This window comes from Mirounga leonina, unplaced genomic scaffold, assembly GCF_011800145.1.
Source record: "Mirounga leonina isolate KUSES-001 unplaced genomic scaffold, KU_Mleo_1.0 Mir_94, whole genome shotgun sequence".
NCBI classification, from domain to species: domain Eukaryota; kingdom Metazoa; phylum Chordata; class Mammalia; order Carnivora; family Phocidae; genus Mirounga; species Mirounga leonina.
The window spans coordinates 50,680,992-50,698,896 of record NW_023270855.1 but is presented as its reverse complement, the minus strand read 5'-3'; the positions used below and the strand labels follow the sequence as shown (position 1 = coordinate 50,698,896).

Genomic DNA, 17,905 nt, shown 5'->3' with positions numbered 1-17,905 from the left:
GAACCAATTGCGGGAGGATGCCCTCGAGATTGAGCCAATGAGAGAGCGCGCAGCAGATAGCGCTGCCACGCTGATGGAGAGAACAGGCCAATCACAGTGGCCCGCGCAATCAGGGCGGTGGCGTTGTAGGTCCCCGGGTGGCCCCTCTTGGGTTTGCCGGGGCGACCTGGCTGTCGAACCTAGAGACCCCGAGCGAGGGCTTCTTCCCCACCCCGTGTTCCTCCCGGCTCCTATCGGATTGCAAATTGTGCCTGTGCCGGGAGGGGAGCGCCTCCTGGGCGCGCAGACCCGGATGCGGTTTCCATGGAAACTGCTGGCTCTGGATGTGCGGGGATAGAGAAGGGGACTGAGCCCTGGGAGATTTAGGGAGCTCGCGTGGGTGGCCCCAGCGGCCGAACTTGCTCATCCTCGCCGACATGTCCGTCCCTGGTTGGGACAACCCCTGGTCCAAAGTGTAAAATGAAGCCTAGCTGCGGCCCCGCCCCCACGAGCTGGTGAGGAGCTAAGGGGCCAATCTGCGCGTGGCGCCACAGGGCTCCCTCGGGCACGTGCCCAGGCTCGCGGCTGCGGTCCCCAGGGTCACGTGGCTGCAGCCACCAGGGCCCACGCAGCTTGCGCGCCACCTGGCGGCCGACGGCCTTGTATCGCTCCCCGCCTCTCTTGCTGGCGGCCGGCAGGAGGCGGCGGCGACCTCAGCATCCTCCTCCGGGAAATGGGGCCAGGGCAGCCGCCCCATCGCTGCCAACTCCCCTCCCCACCGCGGCTTCCTGTTCCAGGAACACGCCGAGCCGTTCTACCTCGGGGCTTTGGCACTGGCTGTTCCTTCGGCCTGGGATTTGCCTCCTCCAGCTTTCTTCAGGGACGGAACCTCTTTGTCATTCTGGTCTATGTTCAAATGCCACCATCTCAGAGAGGACCTCCTTGACCACCGATTTAAACAGCCAGAAACTAACATCACTCTATTTCCTGCACGGGGCCTGTCACAGCTGTAAATGTCTTACTTAGGGCTCTACTGAACATCTCCCCAACCGGTCCCTGAGCTCTCTAACGGTGGGGAATGCGTGTTCTGTGAGGGATTTGGGAGCGGGCATCAGGATCCTGAGTCTTGGGAGATGTCCAGTGGCCTCCCAGGCTCCCAACCTCCCAACCCTGGGCCTGCGACAAGGGAGTGTTCGGAGCTGCCAGGCCCAGATAGCTGAGGCAGCGCAGAGGCTGTGAGGGAAAGGGCAGTGTCCGGCATGTAGGGACACCACCGCCTGCCTTGACCTTGCTCAGGAAGGGACCAGGATGGAGACAAAGAGGGGCCCGGCCCCCCAAATCATCCAGGCCTAGGGGGAGGGCGTCTCCTTTCTCACTCTTTAATCTCGCTCTGCTCTCTTGACACAGTTCTAGCAGTGCGGCCCCAGGCGCCACCTCCAGAGATAGGGCGGGGTTGGGGGGGACCAGCCCCGGGGGAGGGGGGCCCAGCCCTGGGGCAGGGCAGGGGCGCCTCCTTCCGGCCCGCGGTCCGGGAGGCCCCCGCGGCTGTCCGGGCCCGGCAAGCCCGGGCGTCGTGTCCGAGCGGATGAATAAATAGGGGCGGTCAGTGGTTGGATGGGTCAGGCTGGCTTGTGGTCCGGGTGGCTTTTGAGCGTGTGGAACTTGACGCTGTCCAGCTTCTCGAAGCGCTTCCCACAGCGCTCGCACGTGAAGTTGTACTGCACCTCGGCCGTGTGCTTCTTCATGTGCCAGTTGAGCGACGCGCGCTGTCGGCACTGGTAGCCACAGATCTCGCACCTGCCGGGAGCCGGCGTGCGACACCGGGGGCGGGGTCAGACTGGGGTGGGGCCGCATTGGGGGCGGGGCCCAAGCTACGAGGACCCAGCCGCCCCTCCCCCCCGCCCCGGAACCCGAGGGGTGGACCCGCCCTCTGCCGGTCCAGGCCCAGCCACCCTCCCTCTCAGCACCCCCCCCCCGCCCCCAGGCCCGCGGGGAAGCCTGTCACTCACTGCAGGGGCGTCTCGCCGGTGTGCGTGCGTCGGTGTACCTCCAGATGGTTCTTCCTCTTGAAGGACTTGCCGCAGGTTTCGCAGGTAAATTCACGGACACCTGGGGGAGATGCGGGGCTGAGCACGCCGCCGTCGGGGGCGGGGGCTGTGGGACGTCTACCCCGCGGTCTCCCGGACCTCCGGGCGCAGGGACACCAGGTCCCGCAGCCTCTGGGAGCCACTGCTGACTATAATAACGAGGGCGGTTAATACCGAGGGCAGCTCACAGCCCCGTATGAGGCTCAGAGGCTGCCCGGGAAGGCGCTGGGGCAGAGCTGATATGTGAGCTCGGCTCCCCGGGAAGCACGGAGTACAAACTGTCAAGCCAAAGTGGGTCTGAATTTGACCCCAGTATTTCAACTTCGGGGCGATCACATAAGAATCCAAGGTTCCCGCCACTTGAAATATCTGAAGCCGTGCCCTCCCGCGGGACACAGCTCCACAGCTACCCACTGAGTCAGCAGCCCTGGGTGGCAGTCCAGGGCGCGGGGGCAGTCCTATGCCTGTGGACCCAGTGCTCCCTGGGGGTTTTCAGCCCGCCTGCCCCCGCCCTAGATCCAAGGCCCATGACCCTATGCCCCGCGCTGCCAGCCCCACCCTGGGCCTGACCTGAATGGATGATCATGTGCCGCCGCAGGTGGTTGGATAAATAGAACTTCTTGCCGCAGCCAGGGTGTGGACACACTTTGGTCTTCCCTTTCCGATGCACAAGATTGACATGGTTCTGTAGGCAAGAGGGGCAGGCGTGGGGGAGTGGGACTGTGGGTGTCATGGGCCCACCTCCAGGGCTCTCCACAGTGGGGACAGATAAGGGTAGCTGGGAGGCAGGCTGGGGCCAGCCTTTCTGGAGGAAGGAAGCGGGGTGTCCGTGCCCATGCCCTTGCCCTTGCGAGGGCCTCCCAGCTCCGAGCAAAGGCCCAGGGGCACAACTGGGATCAACCGCAGCTTTCCTGTGCACCCACGCCAGCCAGGGCCTGGGCTGGGGCATCAGTCAGCCTTGTCATAACCTTGTGGTGGGGCCTTGCTATTGGCCGTTTATGGATCGGGAGATGAGGCTCCAGAGGCTTAGGGTTTGGCCCATGTCTCACGGGTGGGCAGTGGCAGGGCTGGCCTGGATTCCAGGGCTCCAAGTCCCACAGCAGGCTTTGCCATGGAGCTGTGCTGCCCCCTCGGTCTGGAGCAGGCAGCCCCTCAGTCATTCCTTTGTGCTTTTAGTCTTTAACTCACCAGCACACCTGTAGCTCCAGGGCCCAGCACTAGGCCTGGCGCCCGAAAGGTGCTCAACACACGCTGGAAAATGAGACTCGGCAAATTCAAAGGCCTACCGGTGCCGCCTCCTGCCACAGGTGGGAAGGTGACAGGACCCTGTCTCTGCCCTTGGGGCATCCCATCCAGGCTCCAGAGGACACACTACAGGGATGTCCTGGTGGTGCAGTAACCCGGGGCTCGCAGGCCCCACCAGCCCTGGGGAACTAGGGTGGGCTTCCTGGTGGAGGGGCATCCCGAGCCGAGCCTGGAGAAGAGGCATCCGGAGCCAAGAAGGTGGCCGGGGCAAAAAGCAGGCTGAGTTCAGGCCGACTGAGAAGGCAGGACAAGGGCACTGGAGAGCTGGAAGGGGAGGCAGCGCGAGGTGACGCCTGGTGTCCTGCGGCCGAGGCAGGGTCGGTGAGAAGCTACTGAGAGGTGGGCGTGTGGGAGGCAGGCCAGTGGCACCCAGTGGGGCCAAGTGGGGCCCTCCGTGAGCTGCACTGCGCAGAGGCCAGCACACAGGCGGCAGGAAACGGACGCAGGCCCCGCTCAGGCTGCTTGGGTGGTGGCCTCACCTGGAAACTGCTGAGGGCCACATAGACCTGGCTGCAGCCCTCGTAGGGGCAGTGGAACATCTCTAGCAGGCCATCGGCATCCGTCACCCGAGTCCGCTTGCTCCGCCGCCTCCTGGAGGGGAAGGGGCCCATGGCGTCGGGGCTCTCACACCAGGCCGGCTGTGGGCCCGTGGGCTGCTCCTTGTCCCAGCCCCCCCGGCTGCCCAGGCACCCACTTCTCGGGCTCCTTGGGGATCTCGTAGATGATGGCCGACATGTCACTGCCGTCCAGCTCCTCCCCGTCCGCCTCTGCTTCGGGCTCTGTGCTCTTGGGCCCTGTCGCTGCCAGCTCTGCCAGCTCTGGGGCCACGGGCTCCTCCTTCTCCTCCTTCTTAAGCAGGTACAGGTCCTCCTTCTCTACGGGGGTAGACACAGGGCGGGTGTCCGCAGGGGGACTCGTGTGGTTGAGGAGCTGGCTCCGGGGCCACCCTTCCACCCTCCCTCCTCCTCCCAGGTCCCGCCCCAACCCCTGCCAGCGACCACAGCAGCCCCCCCACCCCCCACACCTTTCTTGGTCTCGATGCCGGCCATGGCGGCGGGGTCCAGGGTGCTGGGCTGGCCGCCCTCGGGCTCCGTCTGGGTGTAGGCCGCTACACCCTCCATCATGGCGCAGGGCACCTCGTCCCCCAGGCCCCCAGCGGGGCCACCGCTGCCTGCTGCCACGTTGAGGTGGATGCCCTCGGCCGTGAGGGCATCGTAGCCGGGGCCGGCGATGATGATCACCTGCGAGCCAGGCACCATGCCCGGCATGGGACAGCTGGCCACCACCTCGCCCAGCGCCTCCTGGGGCATGTTCTCAAAGAGGGTGCCGGGGCCCGGGCCCACTTGCACGGGCATTGGCACGCACACCACCGTCTCCAGGGCCTCAGGCCCGCTGCCTGCCGGGTTGGGGCACAGTGGGGTGCCCTGCTCAGGCAGGCTCTCCATGTGGTGGACGTCGAAGGGGATGTGCATGCCCTCCTGCGTGATGAGCCCGCTGCTGCCCGCCGGGCTGCTGGGGGTGACCGCTGCCGCCGCTCCCTTGGCCGGCTGGCCCTCAGGGGGCTCCTCGGAGTCAGAGCCCGAGCCGGCGCTGGAAGAGTCGGAGCTGCCGGCCGCCAGGCCATTGCCCACTGCGGTGACAGAGGAAAGGGGACAGTCACAATAGCAACAGTGGCGGCAACGGTATCTGTTGAGGGCTCACGGGGGGCTGGGCACGGTAACCCCCTCAGTGCCACAAACATCGGTCATTTCTCGGTCCCCCTTGTGCCCCGACCACCCCTGCTCCTCAGAGACGCTCTCCTCCCTCAGCCTCCAGACCCGAATTCTGCCTTTCTGGGCCCTCTCTGAGGGCCCCTTCTTAGCCTCGTTAGCCTTTACAGGTCTGGAAGGTTCTAGCCAGGGCTCTCAGTGCTCCACTCACCCCAGGGCCTCAGCTAGCCTGATGGTGGTAAACACAGCCCTCACTCTTGACACTAACTGGGTGTCTGACAAGTCAATTCAGATGCCATGGGGTAAGGGCTCAGGTCCCACAAGACTGCCCGCCCCCAACTTGGACACCGGCTACAAGACCCTGGCCGTTGTAATTCTGGTTATAAATTGTGGGTTTCTACAACGCTCTCTTCAGGTTTGATAATTTGCTAGAACAACTCGCAGAACTCAGGAGAGTGCTTTACTTATGACTACAGTTTTATCACAAAAGATGCAACTCAGGGGTGCCTGGGTGGCTCAGATGGTTAAGCATCTGCCTTCGGCTCAGGTCATGATCCCAGGGTCCTGGGATCGAGTCCCGCATCGGGCTCCCCGCTCAGCGGGGGGTCTGCTTCCCCCTCTGCCCTCTTCCCTCTCATGCTCTCTGTCTCTCATTCTCTCTCTGTCTCTTATGAATAAATAAATAAATAAATCTTTAAAAAAAACAAAAACAAAACAAAAACAAAAGATACAACTCAGCGATAGTCAGATGGAAGACGTGCCCAGGGCAAGGTGTGGGGGCTGGGGCGGGAGCTGTCACGCCCGCTCCAGACGCGCCACCCTCCTAGCACCTCGAGGTGTTCACCAAGCCGCAAGCTCTCTGGACCTCCTTATTTAGAGAGTTTTTGCAACCCAGTCTCCAGCCCCAGTCTGCTCCTTGGGGGTCAGGGATGGGGTTGAGAGATTCCCCCATCTAATCATGTGTCTGGTCTTTGGTGACCAGCCCCCATCCTGAAGCTATCTAGGGGACCCTGCCTGAGTCACCCCGATTAGCACAGACTCGGGTGTGTTCCAAAGGGGCCCCTTATGAAAAGGGCGCATGATGAACAATGAAGAACATTCCCATCACTCAGGAAATTCCAAGGATTTTAGGAGCTCTGTGCCAGGAACCAGGGACAAAGACTGACTATTGGTTTTTATTATCCTGCCACCACCCATACTCCGATGCCTCTGTAGGGACAGCTCCCGCCTGGACCTCCTGCGGGCCTGGGGCTCTTACCTCCCACTGACTTCTCTGCTGCCCCCAGGGCGGGTCTCACAGGCACCTCAGAATCTGCTCAGCAATTCTGGGCTCTCAATCTTCCCTAAGAAAAAGCCCATACCCTTCCCAGACATCCCCGTCTCCGGGGATGATGGCAGCTCTGTCCTTCCAGTTGCTCAGGCCAAACAAAGTCCTAGGGCTGCCCCTGACTTCTCTTTCTCTCATACCCACTTCCAGTCTGTCAGCAAAACCCACTGGCACTACATCCACGTATTTAGGGATAGTGGGCGGGTTCCTGCCTCAGGGCCTTTGCATTTGCTGTTTGCTCTGCCTCAACACTCTTCTCTCAGATACCCACAGGGGCTCCCTCCCTTGTCTCCATCAGACCCTTTCCTAAAATGCTATTTATTCAGGGAAGCCTCTGACCACCTTATCTCAAATCGCATTCTTTTCTCTCCTTAGTTTTCCTCCAAAATACTACCTTCCACTGTACTCTAGATACTGTTTATCCTGTTTCCTCTCTGCTTCCCCTCTAGATCATAATCTCCACAAGGATGGGGGACCCTGTGCACAGGTCCCAGTGCCCAGAAGGCCGCCTGGCACCCACTGAGCACACAGTTCTAAAGACAAATGAATCTCAGCCCAACGTTGTGATGAAAGTCAAGGAGACCAACATTTTGCCCAGGTATTTCGTGCTAAAGTCTACACACATAGGGAGAAATGGGGGACAGAAAAATCAAGAACTGACCCTCAGTTACACACTCATGACAGAGTTGGGGCGCACTGTCTGGGGACCATGTGTCTACCCTCCCAGAAGGTCACATGGAGCACGCAGGCTCTGGAGCCAGACTTCGGGGTGGGATCTCGGTGCTCCCCGCTCCAGCTGTGTGAATGGGCGGGCCTTAAGTAACTTCTCTGGGCCTGGGGATAAATTGGCACCTACCCCAGGGGGTGTTTGGGATAATGAGGAAATCTATGTAAAGCGCCTCAGACAGTACCAGGCTCTGAGTAAGCACCCTATCAATGTTTTCTATGATCATTCTTATCATAATGCCCCATCCCTGACTCAATGCCCCCAGACAGCAGCAGGAGTGGGGTAGGGGGATCGGCCCCTCCTTGTAACACCCTGTAATCTGCAGGGTGAGCTGAGTCCCTGGGCTCCACCCTGAAGCAGGGGGCAGTCACCTAGTGAGTTGGGGGCATGGCCTGGGTGTGCGCCTGCCTCCCCAGCTGCAGCGTCTAGCTGTGAAGGCCAGACTGCGCTTCTTTCCAGGTGATCATAACATTAATCACAGAAATGGCTGCGCATCCCCTGGCCTCTCACAGTCCCGGCAGGAGGTGCTCCTACTTAGTGAGAAGCAGCCCGGGCCACCCCAGGCAGAGAGCTGGTAAGGGAGCTGCTGAGGGAACAGGGCTGGGCTAGGGACACAGCCCCTCCCCGCTCCCTACAGCCACAGGCGACCCGCCAGCCCGTCATCTCAGCATTCATTCCTGAGAGCCAGATCGGGCAGCCACTGGTGTCAAAGTTGGGTGGGGGTGCGGACCCGTCACCAAAGGGGTCAGTCACAATTAGTTTCCTCCACTGCCAAGTGGGGCTAATGAAGAGCTGTAGGGTGGTTGGGTGGGGGTGCACCTGGAGCGGGGAGAGGACTGCCGAGGGGCCGGCTGCATGCTGGGATCTGGCTGGCGCACAGGGGACAGCCGTTGGCCAGGGGGCCCACCTGGAACACCTCTCGCCCACGGCTTCCCCTTGGCCAGCTGGGATGCCACCTGCTCTGAGGCCCCTGCCAGCGCGCACTCAGCCCTGGCGACTGACCTCACCCTCCGCCCTGGCAGGGCACCTGGCGGTGGGCCCTGGGCTCCTTCTCGCAGCTGAAGCTGAGCCCCTGAGGCCGGCAGGCAGGTGGGCAGCCCCTCGCCACCCACAGCGTCTCCTCTGCCCGCCCCCCCAACCAGGGCCAACTGGGCCTCGGTAATGGAGTCCCTCCCAGTCCTGCTGCGTGCTCACGACACGTGACCCACATGGGCCGGCAGAGGGGGGGCAGGGGCAGTGGGGGGAGAGACTGATGGGGGGAAGGGAGTGGGGGTGTGGGGGAGACAGGGAGAGACTGGGGGAGACAGGGAGAAGGCAGGAGACAGAAGGGAGAGGAAGAAACAGAAGAGTGAGAGAGGGAGGGGGAACGAGAGCTCAAGAACAGAGAATGGGGAGGAAGGAGGAGACCCGGGCAGAGAGGGCAAGAGGATGAGGCTGGGAGAGAGCCCAGAACGGAAAGGGAAAGGGCCAGGGAAAACAGAGGAGGAGGTAGAGGCCCGGAGAGCAGCCCAGCCTGAGGAGGCCCAGCACCCACCCCTCCCTCCAGCCGCTGAGCCAGGTTTCCCGACCCCCAGCCCAGTTGGCCTCGGGCACAGCTGTCCCTCTGGCAAATGGGGGCTGCCGCCTCTCAGCTCCAGGACTTGGAAGACTGCAGCTCAGCCTGCCGGGTCCGGGCGCCATCCCGGAGGCCAGCGCCAGCCTCCTTGCTCTGATGTTTCCAGTGCTGGCCCGAGGCCGACAAGACCCATGAGGGCAGGGAGTCCAGGGCGGCCCAGCCCATGAGGAGCCGTAGAGCCCTCAGCCCTCGGACCCACCTTTGTCGCTGTCGGGGTCTGAATCGCTGAGGGGCTTCAGGGGCGAGTGCAGGTCTTGGAAGTAGCGGTGGCCGGCCTCGCACTGCCACACGGCCGTGGTGTACAGACCGAAGGTGGGGTCCAGCTCAGCCAGGCGCGGCTCGTACGGGCAGCGGTGCTTGTGGTCCTCGTACCAGATGACCACATTCTTCAGGCAGTTCACGTTGCGCCGCCTCCCTACACACACAGGGCGGGGTCCGGAGTCAGGGGTAGTGCTCGCTCCCCAGGGCCCCAGGACGCCCCAGGCAGTGAGACACCTTCCTGCACCCTGTCCAGGCCCGTCCCCAGTTTGCAGATGAAGAAACAGGCTCTGAGAGGTGAGGCCCACGCTGGTGATAACGGACACCGGCCAGACTGTCCTCAATGAATAAGTTAAACCACATAAACTATGGAGCCTGGCACATGATAGGTGTGCAGTGGTTAGTAGCTGCTTGTTGTTAATGGACTCATCCTCATCAACATCTCAACGTCTCTGGCCTGGACCAGCTGAGTCCCCTCTGCCCTGGTCTCTCTGCTCCCACATTTGTCCCACTACAGTCTACTCGGCCTACAGCCAACAGACGGGGCCTGCTGCAAACACTTGAGTCAGGCCATGCCCCGCCTCTGCCCAGAATCCACCAGGGCTCCCACCTGGCTGGTGGTAAAAGCCAAAGTCCTTCCCAGAGCCACCAGGCCCTGCATGTTCTGCCCCATCACCAGCCCTTCTCCTTGATCACTTCATCCCAGCCTCATGGCCTCCTCCCTGTTCCTGAAATGAGCAGAGTATGGCCCTGCCTCAGGGCCTTTGCACAGACTGTGTCTCCTTCCAGATGACTACCGTGCCCTTCCCCCTTCACTCAGGTCTTTCCCTCAGTCTGCCACCCCCTCCCCACTGTCCTTCTAGCCGACCTGACTTGCTGTTCTTTCTCTCCAGGTAGCACCTAGATACCATTTGTGGTTATCTCTGTCCGTGTTTCTGTCTTCCCTACTACAATGCCAGCTCCCCAAGGGCAGGGACCCCTGTTTGTTGCTCCTCTTGTATCCCCAGTGCCTACACAGGGCCTGGCACATAGTACGCTTGCTGGATGAGTAGATGCTTTAAGGAGGTGGGCCCAGTGGAGCCAGCCTGTGGGATTCAAATCCCGACTGCCACTTTGTAGCTGGGTGGCTCCAGGCAAGTGACTTGGCTTCTCTGAACCTCTTCTGGGCCAGGGGAAAATGACAGTCCCCGTTCCTTGAGGGCTGCCAGAGAGGAGGGAGGGAAGACATTGACAGGGCACGGAACAGGGCTGGATACACTTTGAATGCCCAAGAAATGGAACCTGCCATATGTCTAATGATGCTGGTCCTGCAGCCAAGGGGGAGGAAACTGTCCTCCCGATCTTCCAGGCTGGGAGATGAGGAGGGTGCCCAGAAGGGTCTTGGGCCTAGGGATGTTGTCTGGAGCCTCCAACCCGGTGACGACCGTGGAGACAACAGGGACCCCACCCCTAGCCGCCCCTCCAGTCTGGCACTTGCCTCCTTATTTCCCTCCTCATCCCTTTGGGATTTGGAGGTCACAGACTTAGCTCGGCCCTTGCCTTTGACAACTGTGAGAAGGGGTGGGACTCGCCGCCACCAGACGGCTGTTCCTGGGCCAGTGGCCCTCACCCTGCTGGACAAGGCCCGAGACTCACAGTGCCAGGGCTCAGAGGTTCACGGCCGAGGGGTGGGAGGGACGCACTGCAGGCCTCCACTCCGACTGCTCACGCCCCGCTCCCCTCAGCTGTTCCCTCTGCCCTGTCCAGCTCTCCCCTGGGTGACTCCCCTGCACCAGGCAGGACATGCAGGAGCTAAGGGGACTGCTCGGTGACATGGGTTTGTGGTCTGGCCTGGCCCCTTGCCAGCTTGCGGCGTGCGGTGGTGACTTGGCCTTTTATGTGTGAGATGGGGGTGGTGGGGGCACCCCCACTGGGCACAGCACAGGTGCCAGTCCCCTTTCTGCCCCCGTCCCCAGGCCCAGCTGGGTCAGACCCTTCCTCTGGGCCCCCAGGGCCCCCACTCCCCTGCCACGGCCCTGCTGGGCCTGTCCCGTCTTCCCCTGAGACCACGGGCTCTGTGAGGGCAGGGCTGGATCTGTGCAGGTCCACACAGCCCCGGCCCGTGCAGGCCCTCCACAAATGGGGCCTGAGGATGAGTGAGGGAACGAACAGCAAAGCCACTTACTCCCAACACCCATCCCCTCCCCGCTGGCTGTAGCCCCACTTACTTTTCTTCCGCTTTGGCTTTTTGGGGACCTGCTCCCAAGGCTTCCTGTAACACAGAGAGGCAGGGGGAGTGAACACAGGGCCTGCTGATGCTGAGCTAGTGACAGCACGCTGCTGCAAGGCCTAACTGTAGCTGCTGTTCTATTTCCCAGGGGACTCTCTCCTCCACTGACACCAGCCCTGGGACCGTGGTCTAGCATCACCGCCCGTTTCACCAAGTGGGAAAATGAGGCTGAGGAGTGAGGCTGCCTGCCCAGGGGCCTGTGGCCAGGGAGTGGAGAACTCAGAAAAGGGGTAACAGAAAGTCAGTGTGGCAGGCAGAATTCTACACTGGCCCCACGATTCCCAACCCCGGGTCACACGCCCTCTATAATCCTCTCCCCATGAGTGGGGCGGCCTGAGAATATGATGGGATACCACGCCTGTGCCTAGGTGACTTGAATGAATCAGGAGGGAGCTTTCCAAGGTGGGCCTGGCCTAATCAGGGGAGCCCATAAGGCCGAGGATATGAGAGGCTTATGAGGGGACAGGACCTGAGAACGGCCTCTGGGAGCTGAGAGCAATCCCAGTTGACAGCCTCAAGGCTGTGGGGACCTCAGCTGTACAACCCAGGAGGGAATGAATTCTGCCAACGCTCCGAGGGAGTCTGGAAGCAGCTCCTTCCCTAGTCGAGCCTCCAGATGAAGACGCAGCCAGCTGAAACCCTTGTTTCAGCCCTGTGTGACCTTAAGCAGAAGACCCTGCCCCTGCCCCTACCTGCCTGCTCTATGTGGGCCCCAGCCCAAGGTGCTGCCCCTCCATCAGTCCTGCCCCTGCAGCCAGCTCGGGTCCACGTGCCCTGGCCATCATGCCCACCTGCCTCTGGGGCCTTCCCCACTTTGGCTGGAGCCCAACATTCTGACTGTGTGCCCCTGTGGCAAGGCCTCAGGGTGCCCAGGGCAAGGCTGGGCCCAAACACTGGGGCCCCCCAAGGCTTCCCAAACCCGGATGGCCACCAGAACTGCCAGGTGGGATCCTGACCCCATACAGGCCGCTCAGCTGTGACCAGTACTGACTGTACACGTGCTGAGGGCAGGTGCTTTGGAGTCACCTCTCCTGCACCCACTAGGGGCCTCCCTCTGCCTTCCTGATGCCATGCTTCTGGGTCTGCCTGCCCGCTCTGGCTGCTTCCTCATGCTTTTTTTTTTTTTTTTTTTAATTTATTTATTTAAGTAATCTCTACACCCAGGGTACCTGGGTGGCTCAGTTGGTTAAGCATCTGACTCTTGATTTTGTCTCCAGTTTCAGGATTGTGAAATCAAGCCCTGAGTCGGGATCTGCACTCAGCGGGGAGTCTGCTTGAGATTCTCTTTCCTCTCCCTCTGCCCCTCCCCCCACTCGCACTCTCTTTCTCTCTCTCCCTCAAATAAATAGATAAATCTTAAAAAAAAAAAAAAATCTCTACACCCAATGTGGGGCTTGAACTCATGACCCCGAGATGAAGAGCTGCATGCTCTTCTGAGTGAGCCAGCCAAGTGCCCCTCATCCTTCCTTTTCTACACTGCAGCAGAAGGCCCTGAGACTCTGGATGACCTTGACTCCCCATGCCTCAGTTCCCCATCTGTAGCATGGGATCATAACCATGCTTCCTTGTGGGACTGCTGCATAACCTTGAGGTTATGTGCATTGAAAGAGCTTGGTATGGCCCCTGGCACTTAGTAACCACTCAGCAAGTGGTAGATATGATCACTGTGATTATCAATGTTCTCACAGAGCCTGGCCCTGGAACCCTAGCCCCCCTGCTATGGCCCAGACCATGCTCTCACCACAAATTATCCAGAGGCAGTCCAGGTGTCTTGTCAGCTTCACCATCTACTCCACCTGACCCGTCCAGCCTGATAACAATTCACAGCCCCCACACCCCACGTCTGGTCCCAGGACAGCTCCCCCAGGTTCCTCTGCCTCTCCTGCCCCTGGCTCACCCCCTGTCCAGGTCTCTGCCCCCCCACCTCATTCCAGATGCCTCCATCCCCTCCCACGGCTCTCCCCTCCCCTCCAAGGGGGCAGGCTGGCTGCCCAGATCCTCGTCCAAATGCCCATGGCCACCTCTGCGCACTCACAGTGTTGCCATGACTGGGGTACTGGGAACACTACTTAGTGTTTGGTGCCAGTCAGATCCGAGTTCAAGTCTCCTCTGTACCACTGACTACCTGTGTGACCTCAAGCAGGTCTCGTCCCCTCTGAGCCTCAATGTCCTCATCTGGTAAGTGGGGAAAACAGTGCCCCCCACACAGCATCACTGTGGCGATTGAATGAGGCCAGACCTCAAACTGCCTTCCCTCCCCTTGCCCATTTCTCTGAGTTCCACCCCTTACACGTCGCCGTTTGAGGACAGCAGCTGCTGGGGCTTCTCTGCGGCTCGGCTTTCCTCGCAGTGGCCAGCCCCCAAACGGTGCCCAGCAGCTCTCCTTCGCTCTCCTCTGCCATTTGCTTTCAAGCTCAACTCCATCATCCCCTCCAACTGACCAACACACCATCAGTTCTTCTACCCTGGGTTTAAATAATCTGGAGCCCCTTCCCTGCCAACTCCCACCCATTCCTCTGCCCCCCCCCCCTTTGAGCCATCTATATGCGTGTGCAGTCTTCCTGTCTTCTCCTCTGTCTCCCTTGAGGCCCTCAAGTCAGGGTTTTCTCTAGTATGCCACACACTGCCCCGTTCTGGGCCCCGGGGGTGGCCGCCTCACTCAGCCCAGCAGTGTTCATTGGCAGACCCTTCCCTTGGCCTCCAGGACGCCGCCCCGGCGGGTTCTCCACCAGCCTCCCGGCTGCTGCTGCTGCTTCATCTCCCTGACTCCTCTAAGCACAGACAGCGAGCGCCGGGCTCAGACCTGTGTGTCTACCCACGCCCCCCTGGCAACTTCCGGCACCATACCATCACTGGCCTGGTGACCCCCAAATCCGGGTCTCCCACCTGGCCCTCTCCTGACCACGCCTCCCCAACACTACATGTAGGGGTCTCGCAGACATCTCACACTTGAGTTGTCATATTGCCCCTTGACCTGTCCCTTCTCTGTTAACGGCACCTGCAACTTTCCAGGTGCTCAGGTCCAAACCTGGGGGCGTTTCTCATAGCCATACCGATCAGCAAACCCTGTTGGCCCTAATTTGAACCACTTCTCCCCACTTCTGCACGGCCCCGCCTCACTCACCTGGACCAGTGCAGTCAGCTCCTTCCTGGTCTGCCATCTCTGGCCCTCCCCTCCCACAGCCTCAACATCGGAGTCCGTGTGCTTCTTTTCATTTTCTTGTTAACTTTTTAAGATGTAAAAAGAAAAATTCAAACACATACAAAGCTAGAGAGAAGAGTGAACCTCCTGGAGACCATCACCAGCATAAAAGACTGCCAACTCTTAGCCAACCTTGTTTCAGTGCATCCCCTGCCCAATCCTCCTGCCACACACACCCTGGAGAGTGCTTCTGTTAAAATATAAGCCAGGTATGGGACCTCTCTGTCCAAAATTCTGTACTTTAAAAAAGCAAAACAAAACAAAACAAAACCCAAAAGACCCTATCAGGCCTCCCATTTCACTGGGAGAAAAAAACAGAGCCCTCCATGCAGTCCACAAGGCCCTGTCACCTTCCTGTCCTTGCCTTTTCCCACTCTTCATCCTCATTGCGGTCCAGCCACATGGGTCTCCTCGCTACCCCATGTTCACACCAGGCTGGGTCCTGCCTCAGGGCCTTTGCACCTGCCATTCCTTCTTCCTCAAACATTCTTCCCCCAGATATCTGCAGGGCTCTCCCTGGCCTCCTTCAGGTCTGTACCCCAGATGCTATCCTCACTGTGGCCCACCCTAACACCCTACCTAAACCTCCAGCACCCCCTCCTGATTCCTCTTTCCCTATCTCACTTTTTTTCTTTACATAGCCCCTATCAATCTCTCACACACTACATAATTTATTCATTATGGTAAATAATAGTAAATGTATAGTAATGCAGTAGACAAGCCTTTGCACAGTGGACAAGTCTCTGCCCTCTAAATGGCATCTCCATAAAGCATTTTGTCGTTCACTGCTGCACCATCAGCACGTATACGAGTGCCCAGCACATAATAGGTGCTGATTAAGCGCTCCTTAAACAAATGGACACTGGAGATTCCACTATTGACCACTGTTTCCCTTTTCCCACTGGCTGCTAGGATGGCTCTGAGGCAAATTCATGGCCCATTCTCCATTCCCACTTCTTCATGTCTTTTGAACCCCTCTGGTCAGGTTTTTAACTCACCATGCCACAAAACTGCCCTTGTCATGTCCCCTGTGACTTATGCCTTAATCTAATAGCACCGATCCTGGCCCCGCTGTGCCCCTCCTTTTCCTTTCTCTTTGCTTTTTTTTTTTTTTTAATTTAATTTTATTTATTTATTTGAGAGAGAGAGCACACAAGTGGTGGGGAGGGGCAGAGGCAGAGGGAGAAGGAGACTCCCTGCGAAGCGGAGAGCTCGACATGGGCATGATCCCGGGACCCCGAGATGAAAACCGGAGCCAAAGACAGATGCCCAACTTACTGAGCCACCCAGGCATCCCTCCTTTCTCTTTTCATCCCACTTTTCATTTCTGTCTTCTGGTCCATGTTGTGCATAGTCTTGAACTGAAATCTTTCCAGGTACAAGACAGTTACAAATAATTGAAGAGTTGAAATAAGTGATCCCCTGTCTCTGGTCATGTCCATTTCCCACAGGAGATGCCTCACTCAGGGTAGTGTATTTTCCCAACTACCCATGTGTCCCGGGGCCTGGTTATTGCCATGCACGGCCTGGGTTGTCTCAGTGTCCTGGCCCCAGTTCTGCAGGACTACACAAACCAAGCTTCTGCAAATACCACTTTCAGCTTAGGGACCTCCAGGGGCTCCCTCTGGCCAGTGGTTCTCAACTCCAGCTGCATATATCTCCTGGTAGCTTTGTAGAAAAAAGCACAAGGTCTGCAACTCTACCCAGATTAACTGAATCAGTAACTCCAATAAGGGGGGCGGGGGCCTCCTGGGTGGCTCAGTCAGTTAAGCGACAGTTAAGGTCGAGCTCCGTGATGGGTTGAGCTGTGCTGGGCATGGAGCCTGCTTAAGATTCTCTCTCCTTCTTACTTTGCTCCCCCTCCACCTCCACCCCCTGTCCCCACTTGTACTCTCTGTCTAAAAAATATATAATAAAGAAAGAAACTCCAATAATGGAACACTAGCTTGAGCATTTCCTGTTCCACTCGGGCATATAAGCCAGCCTGCCACCCCAGGGAGGCTGTGGGTGCAATTCCAAAGGATCTGGTTGATCCTTGACCCTTAGACTCTCACCCCAGAGAAACATGCCAATGTGTGCAAATAAAAACCAGGGCCCAGCAAGGATTCTGTCGCAGCATTGCTTGTGACAGAGAACAAATATCATCATTAACAACTAATACCTGGAGGGCTCACTATGTGCCAACCATGTTCTAAGCCTTTTGCTGTATTTTAACTCATTTAATTGTCACACCAACCTATTAGGCAGGAAGGGAAAAATTGCATCCACACTCCTCGTTCTCAAGACTGAGACTCCGCAAAGGCCTCTGCCCTCTACCTGAGCAGTTAACTTGGGACTTCCTCTTCACCCGAGTCTCCATGGGCTAAGGTGATCCCCAGGAGCCAACAAGAGGTTAAAGGGAATGCGATCTGGATTGTGAGGAGTCTTCCTGTGTCTGGGTCGAGGGTTGTGGGAATGGGGCCACACACAGCCCCAGATGGAGTGCCAGAACCTCACGAGGGACAGGGCTGGGTGGCCCAGTGTATCCAGCTCACAGCCCCAGGCTACACAGTAGGGGTTTTAGAGGATGAGGCATGTGAGATCCCAAGGACCAGCAAGGAAGGGGCATTAAGGCCTCCGGAGGCTGGGCCGCCCCTCCAGGGACTAGGCAGTTAGAACGCTTGGAAGTGGGGCCCGTGCTAGGATTGGGCAGCCAGAAATCTAGCGGGCGGGGCCAAGTGCTAAGAGGCGGGTCGAGAGGCTGGGCGCATCCTAGGATTGGGCAGTCGGAAAGACGGGAGGCGGGGCCGCGAGCCAGGCGCGTCCCAGGACCGGCGGCAGAAGACCCAGGCCAGCGGGCGGGCCACTGGGCGGGGCTCACAGGTGTCGGGGGCGGGGCCGTGGGCAGAGGGGCGGGGCCAGGCTCGGCGGGGAATGGGGGCGTCTCCTCCCTCGTTCGCTCCCTCCCTCCCTCGGGCCGGGCCCCCTCACCCGTGGCGGCCGCTACGCTGGCCGCGCTCCAGCGAGATGAGATAGGCTGCGAGCTTGGCGTCGCTCCAGCCGCTGCGGCGCCGCAGGTCCACCCAGGGCCCGTGCGCCTCGCCCAGGTACACACGCCGCACGTCGTACTTCTTCCGGGACTCGAGCCGCCGCCGGGCTCGGTCGGACTCCGTGAGCCGCGGCCGACCCCGCGCCTTGCGGCCCGCCGCGCCCTCCTCGGCCGCCGCCTCCCCGCCTGCGCCCGCCTCAGCCTCCGCCTCCGCCTCGGGCTCCGGCACCCGCTCCGCCATCCCCCCCTCCCTGGTTACCAACCTCCCCCGTTGTTAGGAGCCCGGCCGGAAGTGGCGCGCATATTCCGCGCCGACGGGAAATTTCTCACGGACTTTCACTGCCCCACGGCGCCAAGAGGAGACCGAGAGCAGAAACTGCGCATGCGCGCCACAAGCGC

The 17,905-nt window shown here is 59.8% G+C and overlaps 1 protein-coding gene across 1 annotated transcript; it reads right to left on the bottom strand.

The window, feature by feature from the left end:
* Nucleotides 1-1,342: 1,342 nt before the first annotated feature.
* Nucleotides 1,343-17,747, bottom strand: ZNF653 (zinc finger protein 653). Its single transcript, XM_034996659.1, has 9 exons — nt 17,449-17,747; nt 11,215-11,258; nt 8,949-9,164; nt 4,396-5,001; nt 4,066-4,246; nt 3,851-3,962; nt 2,637-2,751; nt 1,989-2,088; nt 1,343-1,776 (listed from the first exon to the last, which is right to left on the bottom strand). Exons 1-9 carry the CDS (start codon nt 17,745-17,747, stop codon nt 1,599-1,601), a joined length of 1,851 nt encoding a protein of 616 aa, XP_034852550.1. The 3' UTR covers nt 1,343-1,598.
* Between the last annotated feature and the right edge of the window lie 158 nt (nt 17,748-17,905).

Bases quoted from the DNA above. Each gene is read 5' to 3' on its own strand.
- ZNF653 (XM_034996659.1), bottom strand. From the start codon at position 17,747: ATGGCGGAGCGGGTGCCGGAGCCCGAGGCGGAGGCGGAGGCTGAGGCG. The intron at 2,752-3,850 runs GTGAGGCCACCA...TCTTGCCTACAG, and splicing joins TGGCCCTCAGCAGTTTCCAG to AACCATGTCAATCTTGTGCA. The intron at 2,089-2,636 runs GTCAGGCCCAGG...CATCTCCCCCAG, and splicing joins GCACATGATCATCCATTCAG to GTGTCCGTGAATTTACCTGC.